The sequence below is a fragment of the Salvia hispanica genome, chromosome 1 (genome assembly GCF_029641045.1).
Source record: "Salvia hispanica isolate PSC_SH4W2 chromosome 1, Shi_PSC_v1, whole genome shotgun sequence".
In the NCBI taxonomy this organism is placed as follows: Eukaryota; Viridiplantae; Streptophyta; class Magnoliopsida; order Lamiales; family Lamiaceae; genus Salvia; species Salvia hispanica.
In genome coordinates this window covers 9,906,501-9,917,276 of record NC_142692.1, presented here as the reverse complement: position 1 = coordinate 9,917,276, position 10,776 = coordinate 9,906,501, and the positions used below count along the sequence as shown (strand labels likewise).

Sequence of the window (10,776 nt, the reverse complement as noted above, 5' to 3'; positions counted from 1 at the left end):
CAAAATAGTGCCTGGCGGGTAGTATTTGTCGAGGAAGGTAGCTACGATGTCCTTCCATGTGGAGACCTTTTCTGGTGGCATACACTCAAACCACTCCTTAGCATAATCAATCAATGAGAATGGAAAAAGTCTTACCCGTATGGCATCGTCGTCGACACCATTTAATTTCAGAGTGTTTGCGATTTCCACGAATTTGGAGAGATGGCGGTTAGCATCTTCAGTCGCCCTGCCTGCAAAAGGAGTTTGCTCGACCTTTTGGATAAGGGGCATGCGTAACTCAAAATTGTTAGCATCAATACGAGGGCCGTTAGGAAAAGTGATCATATTCCCATGATTGAACATGTTCATCACAGGTAATGTTTCTCTGTTCTTCTTTTCCATGGCTTCTCGGGCTGCTCTCTCCGCATCTCTCTCATCCATCAGCAACTTCACTATCTCCTGCAGCTTCTCAATATCTGTTCGGTCACCCATTGTTCCTGATCCTTTTTCACTTCTTATTATTCTACGAGTTCTTTCAAGTTCTAAATCAAGCGGCTCTAAGATGTACTTCCCAGAACGCGTTCGCATACAAAACCTGCAAGACTCGAAAACAAAAAAATAATTAAAACAAAAAGCAATAAAAATCCAAAGTAGTAAAATTATCGTTTGAAGATATCACTCCAAAGTGAATTGTCTTCCCCGGCAACGGCGCCAAAAACTTGATGCACTTTTTATTTGCACTATAAATACCTGCAAGTATACAGAGTAGGTATAGTATACCAAAAGGTTAGTACCGGGTATCGAACACGGGGAAGATGTACACAAAGTGTCAATCTTCTACTAGAACTCAATTACTATCTGGAGAAACAAGAATTTTTGGAAACTTTTGAAAACAGTAAATATTAAAAACAGTAAACAACTAAATGCAAGCAAATCACGGAGAGAAAAGTATAGAGATAAGGGGAATTCCAGGGATGTGCTTTCACTTTTATGGTTATACAAATTCCAAACTACAATACCCTAGCACAGTTAATACTTTGAAAGGACGAGTCACCTAGCTTATGCTCATGCGATACAAACGTTGATTACTAACATTAGGGTTGTCAATCCTAACACGTAACTCCAAAAAGCTCCTAAGACCCTTGAAAAGTCCTCACTCTCAATTAACAGTGCCGTTTTAAAGGAAGCTAACTGTAGTGTCTACTAAGTGGATCTAACTCGCTAGAACTCTGTCACAGTTATGAAGCAAGTTGTATTGAATCATACATAATTGTGTCACTCAATTATGAAGCATCATGATTAACTTAGGGAAGAAACAAAGTAAAAACAAAACGGATATTAAATAGAAAACGGAATTGTATAACCAAAGTTGCTACTAACACATCCCTAGAATCCTATGAGTTTAGTTACACATGACTGAATAAACTAAAAACATAGATTGAAGGGAAAACAATTTGAACATAAAACTAAAGCAAATAAAACCCGTAGGTTGAATCCTTGCCGTTCTTGATGTTCTTGAAATCCTTCTCCAACTCCTTGCACAATTGAAGTACTCTAGCTTTTGATCTCTATGAATGTGTTCTTGTTGTGTGAAAACTCCTTTTGATGAAGCTTGAGGTCCTATTTATAGGGGAAGATTATTCCTCATCATAGAAGGAAAAGATCTTCAAAGTTTGGTAAATCTTGGAGCAAATCTAGGGCTGGTCGGATTCGCCGCCTTTCTCCGGCGGGCCGCCGCACCTTGGCCGGCGGTCGCCGCTTTGGAGTCCAGAGACTCTGACCCTTCGGTGGCGGACCGCCACATGTCCTCCGGCGGTCGCCGGGCGAGACTCTTCTCCTAGCGTAAATTTCCGAGGCGGGCCGCCACATAGCTCTGACCGCCGGGCGCCGGCGGTCGCCGTACAACTTCGCGGCGGTCGCTGGTCGCCGTCTGACTCCAGATTTCCAGACTATGCGTTTTTACTCCCCTTTTCGGCTCAAATATGCACATTTCTCACAAAACACGTCAAAATACCAAAATGTATAGAATATGCAAATAATGGACATGTAGAGTGATTTTGATAACAAAAACGGACCAAATAATGGCCTTAAAACAGTGCAAAATCCGGGCGTATCACGTACATCCAACCACGTGCTGCCACATGGCACGAAAAATGCAATATTGTATACAGAAAAATGCAATACGCATTTGTAGAAGCTATAAATGAATTTCGGCAGATTGCATTTTTGTTATATGCAGATTGCATTTTTTATTGTTAAGTTTTGCATTTTAGATATTGACTGTTTAAATTGCATTTTATATATAGACGGATTGCATTTTTATATGTGAAAATGCAAAACTTAACAATAAAAAATGCAATTTATGTGAAAATGCAAAACTCAACACTATAAAATGCAATTTACATACAACAAAAATGCAATCTGCGAAAATGCATGTACAACTAGATTGCATTTTTGTGTTTAAAATATTGCATGTTTTGTGCCACATGGCAGCACCAGATTGGATGTACGTTGTGACTCTAAATAAGGGGGCACCCTAGTGCTCCCCTATATATATATATATATATATAGGAATGTGATCAAATGAAAACTTTAAATATGGTACAAACTCAAAACTATGATCTGGACCATTGAAAAATATCAACAGATAAAAAAAATACATCAAAAGGAAAATGTCAACAGAATTTCAATGGTAGTCAATGATTGATGTTGTGTTGATATTGTGTTGACATTTAAATCTTGAAATTTTACACTATGTTGATATTCTATTGAAACTGTGTTGAAGCTGTGTTGAGAAGTTTTGAGTTTGTACACACTGACGGAACCAGCTAAGGACAAGCCCCCGCTCCAGCGGGGGCTTGCCGGTGCCGTCCGCCGTTTTTATATAGAGTTTTTAAAGCAGAAGCGGTGGAGAATACAGAGAGATATGGGGCTGGGGGAAGAGAGAGAGAGAATTAGGAGGAATACAGCAGGCACAATGTCATATCTGCTTGGGATTCCCGTCAAAATAATTTATTTTATCATAAATTTATTATTACTAGTATTTTACTTTATGGAGTATTCAATTTTTTGACTCCGTACTAATTCATCATCTATTTATAGTGGGAGTATATTTTAATCATTATTAGTAGTATTTTTTAAGAAGATTTGGTAAATCAAATATCTTTAGACTTTATATACTATTCAATTCTTGTTGTATATATGTAGTAGAGTATGTTAGTACTATATTTATTTTTTGTATTTATAATTTATTAGTATTATGTATATACATAAACTACTAGTATTTTAATGATTTATTTTACATTATCTTTATAATTTTTTTTAATATAATACTCCCTGCATCCCACAAGAATATGCACTTTTGGATGGATACGAGTTTTAATGCATAATTGGTTAAATAAGATAGAAGTAGAAAGAAAAAGTAATTAAAATATTGTTAGTGGAAAATGAGTCTCACCTCATTAGTGAGAAAATAATTTCTAAATTGGAAAGTACATATTCTTATGCGACAGGCTAAAAAGAAAACAGTGTATATTCTTGTGGGACAGAGGGAGTAATATTTATTTCGAACATATAAATTGATCATTTTGGATATGTCTGGATAAAGGTTGGCCTCTTTCGCGAGATATTAGGCCGCACTATCGTAAAGTTTCAGCCCCGGCTTTTCTAAATTCCTGGTTCCGTCACTGTTTGTACAATATATAAGTTTGCATTTTATCACTACCCTATATATATATATATATAGAGAGAGAGAGAGAGAGAGTTGTAATCAATGTCGAACCGTTCTTAAAGACCAAACTAGAGAACAAATCTGGGCCATAAGATCTAGTTTTTTGATGAGATATGTTGTTGTGTAAATTTTTTTCGCTCTTCATTACAAGCCAATTTTACTTCATTGTATAGGTTTATTACTTCATTCTGTACGTAATGCATTGAAACTACAACATGTTTTTACTTGCTTCAATTAGGTTTTGAAATGATTCAACATATGCTTCGTTCGAATTCATTGACATGAGTTTTTACTTTATTCACATTAAAAAATGCAATTTATTCAAGTGAATTTATTACTTCATTCAGAAACGTTATTACTTCATTAGATAAGGTTTTTACTTCATTCCAGTAGGATTTCAAATGTTTCTACACATACTTCATTCATATAATTTATTATATTATTCCATGTGTTTATTACATCATATCAGCATCGTAGCGGTGGTGATAGATATTGTAGAGAGAAAGAACGGCACGCAACGGCGAAACTTCATTCACGTACTAGAATGAAGTAATAATCCTATTATAATGAAGCAAAAACCTACCGGAATGAACTAATATATTCTGGAATGAAGTTAAATATTCGTAACGTGTTAGTATGACTTATTTACCTTCGGATGAATAATAAAAGACTGGTGGTGAAGGAGAAAATAATTTATAAATTTTTGAATCTCATCCATAAAAAACTAGATTTAAAAACCCTAATTTGGTATGGTTCGGTGATTCGGTCTTTAAGAGTGGGTTTGTGGATAATGGAACTCTATATATATATATATATATATATGCCTTGAGAGTGAGATCTTTTGGCCAGAAATATTTGTCGACCTAGGATTCTTCTATTAAGATTTAAGACCGTGCCGTGGAATGTAATATATGTACCGCATCAAGCCGTCGACCAAGGGTTTTCAAGAGGAAAAATCTGTGAAGAGTGTCAAACCAGAGAGAGTGAAGAAGATGAGGAGTAGTTTCGATTTTTATGGAGGATGAATCGCATGGATCATGGGATACGAATCCTACCAATTTCTAAGAAGCCAAAAATAAATCCCGAAATTTAAACTAATTTTACCAATTTAGGCTTTTGTAGACATTGAGCTTTAATCATATTGACGTTCGCACCAAGTTCCCAACCATTGATTTTCAAATCTGATGGCTTATAAATGGGACTGTACTTGTTACATTTGGATAGTATGATGGGCATACACCCTAATCTGATTTATTGGACCATTATTTAAGCAGCCAGATTACATTTTTTTAATGTCATTTTTATATATCCTATTTAGGGCGTCAAAGGATGCAATGACAAAATCGGTTAAGCAATTTGTTTAAGAAAAGTAAAAATTAAGGAGGATGTTTAGGATTAGATGATTTGGTATCCAACATCCATAGCAAAAAATACTCCTTCCGTCCATAAAAAAAATTATTTTCATTTGTGGATGATACGAAAGATAAAAAGATAAAGTAAGAGATGGGTGAAAAAGTTACTCCCTCCGTCCTAGATAATTCGTCTCATTCTGACCGGATACGAATTTAAAGAAATGTAATGAAAAGTGAGTTGAAAAAGTTAGTAGAATATGAGTCATATTTTAATATATATTAGATTATAATAAAATGTGACTAGGAATGAGTTAGTAGAATATGAGATCCATTATAGAAAAGGTAAAAAAGTGAAAATGGGATAAATTATCTGGGTCAAAGGGGTAATATTATATTATAAGAGTAAAACTTTCAATTTTTGAAAGAAATTATTTTATGTGGATATTTGAAAATGACAAAATAAGACTATTTTTCATGGATGGTGGCATGTTGGTTAGTATAATGGATAAATGCTAGGGTGCTGTTCGTTTCAATAGATTAAATAGTAATGAGATAGAATATATGGAAAATAAGAAGGGCCTTGTCTAGGACTAATTAATATTGGATAGTATGTTCTTGTTTGGTTTATAATATTATGTCCAAGATAATTTTAGTAAAATATTTGGGCAATAAGATTAATAAAAAGGTTAACATTAATTTAAGTTTATTTATTATAAAAATTATGGAATAAATTAAATTAATTCATTATCTAATAAAATTATGTAGAAATAGCAAGATATCACACATCCCCATTAATCATCCAAAATCAAGAATATCACAACAAAAGCAAGATATCACACATCCCCATTAATCACCCAAAATCAAGAATATCACAGCAAAATCAACAATGATGAAGAAGATGACGCGGCAGTGGGCTGAGGCCAAGGGCAACGATGTCGCAGATCTGGGAGGAAGAGAGACAAGAAGAAGAACCACTTTAGAGCATCCGTAATGGTGCTTAGGCCAGCAATAGGCCAGCCATAGGCCAGCCATTCTCTCCCCTGCCACGTCAGCAACACTAAAAAATCTACCTGTCACATCAGATTTAGGCCAGTCATAGGCCAGCCGCAATAAAAATAATTCAAAATATACTATATTTACGGAATTAAAATTACGATTAAAATACGGAAAAAAATTTACGAGACATATACGGAAAAATTCATTAATTTTATTTAAATAAAAAAAAGTACATTAACTAAAAATCATAAAAATAACATAATAAAAAAAATCCGGGCTTCCACACACGAGCCGCCTTGAATCTGTTATAGTTTTCCGCTAGCCGAACGGGGGTCTCGCTAGTTGGGCTAGTTGTTGTTGTCCATCGCTAGATGTTGCTCTTGTACAGAAATTTAGAGATAGAGAAAATCGTGTTTATATAGTTTTTCAAAAATTAAAAAAAAGAATTAAAATTTTTTTTTAAAAAAAGAATTAAAAATAATTAAAAAAAGAATTAAAAAAAAAAAAAACCAAAATTCGGCGCTGGCCGATCGCTGGCCGATCGGCCCGCCACAATGGCGGCCAGCGCCGAGCGATCGGCCAGCCCACGCCGATCGGCTCGCCGATTTCGCGCTGGCCGACTCCAATGGTTCGGCTAGCCGATCGGCCAGCGCGACGAATCGGCTAGCCGGTCGCTAGCCAACCATTGCGGATGCTCTTAGGAAATTAGGTTGCAGGGCATGACAAAGGTAGTAGAGAAGAGCAATGGGACAAATTTAATCAGAAGGGTACGCCCGAGATGAATTGTAGTGAGATTTGTGTAAAAGAAATACTATCAAGACGGGTCATGACTGATGGGACGCGGACCGAGCATCAAAGATATCGTAGCAACCAAACGGCAGATTACTCGCCGAGAGAGATTAAGTTAGGGTGTAGTATGTGATGGAACCGGCAGCGGAAGCGGTGTTGAACTTGATTATCATAATTTTACAATTATTAATCACACCAATAAATCACATAATAATCAGATCTATTTAGCAGATTATTTAGACAAAATCTATTCGCGTAATTATCACATGTATCATGCTCATAACTTGAATTAATCATGCTTTAAAAATATTGAAACCTAAAACATGCTTTTCTACGGAGCTGAAAAATACCTAATTAATTCTCCAAAGAATTGAAGATGGCTAGCTCCTTCTCCACGTGATGCTTTGAATACTAGACCACAAATCTTCTCTCTGGTTCCCGAACTGTATTCCAATATCAGTGTGGGCTGGTCTTACTAGAATACTAGGGCTTAAATAAAGAAGACAGAAGAAATCCTTTAGGGAATAGGAGTGGAATTCGAAATCTCCTTCAGCTAGGGGGCCGAAAATTTTCGAAAATTTTATGAAATAAAATTGTGTTATTTCTGTCTCCTTTATTCTCCTATTTATATTAAGTTCCTTTTGGGCCCAGACAGGGATCTATGAAAGGTTTTGGATATGGGCTCATCCAATTTACTTTTTACTAATTAAATTGAACCCACAATTTAATATAAGTTATAATTGGAATATTACGAGTAGCCACTACAGAAGTAATATTGAACTCTCCCCATCCAAATCCGAAATTACAAATAATCCGGGTTTCCGTTTAACTTTCATTTCCCGCGCTTAAGATTAAAATGTCCATTAATTAATTAATGTCTGCTATTGACTTAATTAATTAACTTCTTATAAATTTCAAGAGTGGACTTAGCATGAAACGCTTATTTATTATTCATAGAGTAATCAAACTCCAACTAGCTAGGTTCCGAATAATAAAACCTTGTTTCGCGCTCCTCTTGAGGACATTATCAAACGAAACTCACCTCACGCACGATTCAATATAATAGCAATTCTAGCACCGCTAGATATTGATCACCACTACCCAATATATCAGGATAATTGGGTTACGAAAAACCCGCACCATTTGATAAGTCAAAGTAATGCATAATCAATACTGTATGCTCAATGCTAACCTACATTGATTAAGAAACAAATATTATCAAGACCCCGCCTTTCAGTAGATAGCCCAAGGACAAGTCTTGCTGTTAGATCCGTTCAGTGCTATACCACACCAATGTCATCTTATTTCAGTAAGGCTTAGAAATATGCGGACTGACATTGCAACCTTTCTCGATGGATAGTCAAATTCCATCTAGGTTGTGAAATTCATCTTTTTCTTTGTTTAGAACTGACCGTGTTACCTTAAAGTGGACGACGCCACAACCAGTCTACTAAAACAAAGACTTAGACTTTGTTAAGTTAAGTTATACATTTAAACATGCATTAACATCCATTAAATGTAAAACATAATAACATTATGACAAAAATAATCTGTTTTATTCATTAGAAAATAAAATAAGAGTTTTACAGTATTCAATCACTCGAATGGGCAACCAAACATGCTCTAAGAATATAACTTTGGAATGAGTCATTTTATTTTAAAATGACCATTTTTTCTTTATCGGGATTCTCCATATTTGTTCAATTAAAAATCTCTCCGTATTTGTTTGATTCAATTCTCCATATTTGTTTAATTAAAAAAAATCTCCCTGTATTTGTTTGATTCAAAATTCACTCCGGACAAGACAGAGTAGTCAAATTCTGCCAAAGGAAAATTAGCTGTGGTCAAACTGAAAAAAAGTCTGCAATTCACCAAAATTAATAATGAATTGAATTACCTCAGAAAATTCCCCTTTTTACGATTTGAAATACCACGTTTTATTGAAGGAAACACATACAAACTTGGTTTAATAATGCCATAAACTAATACCATAGCAATGAAATTAAACGATAATTACGTAACAAAAATAACAAAATAAATTAGAAAAGACATGTGAAAGCTCATTTACATGGAATTTACTTAACAAATTGAACTTAACAAAAACATTTCCAGAGATGATCAATTTATTTAACAAAAATTGCCGACAACATGTTAACAAATCACAATACAAGCCTACAATGTACTTATGTTCAATTTGCGAAGACATTTCCCACAAACCAAGTTAATAAGGGCATGGTCAGTTACATTTAAGGATGTAAATCTGTTTTATATTCACCTTTTTAAGAGAACCAATACGAATCATAGTACATTGATTCAAAAACAGTTGAAATTCAAAATAGAGAGAGTATAATTTCTTCCTTGTGAAACTGGTTCTTTGAAGTAAACAAAATATTCTCCAACAAACAAAACCATAAACAATAATATTCTACTAAAATGAAGTTAAAAGACTGACAATTGGCATAGCAAGGCGATTGCAAATTTCTTAATCGAAGAGACCAAAACCCATATCCTGCAAAAGAAATAGTAAAAATTAGACGAGAATGAAAATACCAGGAAGTTGCAAACAAGGAATCTATATGCATCCACATAGTTTGGAAAAAGTTAACAAGTTTTTGCAGCTTACATCATCAGACTCCTCTTTCTCTTCCACTTTCTCTTCCTTCTTGGACTCAACAGCCGCAGCAGGTGCTGCGCCACCACCTCCCCCAGATGATGCCGACACAGCAATTGCACCACCTCCTGAAGGTACCGAGGCCAATTTCTCCCTTCCAGCTGCAATCAGCTCAGTTATATCTTTGCCGGCAACTTGGGACAGAAGCAATTCAACTCTTTCCTGATCAAACTCAGCTCCAACTGAAACAAAAATAATAGATAAGCACAGCATCCAAATAAATGGAACACAACACCTAAAACAAAGTCCCGAATTGCGTTCTTTGAAAAATGTTTCAAAAATGACACCATCCAATGCCAATTATATCAGCAATGATCCTGCATTTGTTTACAAATGCAAAATTGGCAAGTGCAAATCTCCAGAATTCACAAACAGAATATCTGAAACATTTAAGGCTTCATAACCACACCCCTCACCCAATATGAACAACTTGGCATACACATGGATATCCATATTAAAAGCGAGCAACAATCAAGATACACATCAATGACTTTTACTTAGGCAAAATTGCAGAGGAATTTTATATTTAAATGTATAGAGCAAAGATTGACCTGGAATCCTTGATGAATGCAAATAGAACAAACCAAATTATTCCAACTCAACAACTGCTCTATTAGACTATAAGAGGAGTGATCTTCGATCTAGTCTGTCACAACAATCTATACAGCTAAGAACACAAGCTCCAAAATCTATAACAGACGAATAAGCCATGTAAATATAAACAATTCCAGGACTCCAGGAGCAAATCCATACATTCCTAAATTAAGTGCGCGAACAAATAGATCATTTTGTGGGGGAAAATACGAGTATTTTTCAGAAACTCGGTGGTTGAACCAGAAAGTAGAGTTGCAGGAAAAAGAGAAACGAAAAGAGTAGAAATCAACCTGAGCCGAGGATGTCGGAAATATCATCGGCAGAGGGGGAGGTTTTGCCACCCAACACAGCCAACAAGTAAGCTGCTACAACCTTCATATCTATCAGAATCACAAACAAGATGATAATTATTGCTCGGAATCCCTAAGGAAGAAAATACATATACACTGAAGAAAGAAAAAGAGCGAAATTAAACTGAAGAAGATTAATTATGAGAATTACCTGGAGGACGGTGGAGGCGTGGATCAGAGATTGAGAGGTAGAGCTAGGGTTTTGAGTTCCGACGTCAGGATTGTCTTATATAGACGAGGATAGTTTTTTAATGTTTAGGGTTCACTTTGATTGGGCTTACGTTTTGGGCCGATAGTTTGGGATTATATCTCTCT

General features: G+C 35.4%; 1 protein-coding gene across 1 annotated transcript; it reads right to left on the bottom strand.

Moving 5' to 3' along the window:
* Positions 1-9,169: 9,169 nt before the first annotated feature.
* Positions 9,170-10,748, bottom strand: LOC125217950 (large ribosomal subunit protein P2w-like). Its single transcript, XM_048119531.1, has 4 exons — positions 10,613-10,748; positions 10,402-10,491; positions 9,470-9,699; positions 9,170-9,355 (listed from the first exon to the last, which is right to left on the bottom strand). The coding sequence occupies exons 2-4, from the start codon at positions 10,487-10,489 to the stop codon at positions 9,329-9,331; spliced, it is 345 nt and encodes a 114-aa protein (XP_047975488.1). The 5' UTR covers positions 10,490-10,491; positions 10,613-10,748; the 3' UTR covers positions 9,170-9,328.
* Positions 10,749-10,776: the final 28 nt, after the last annotated feature.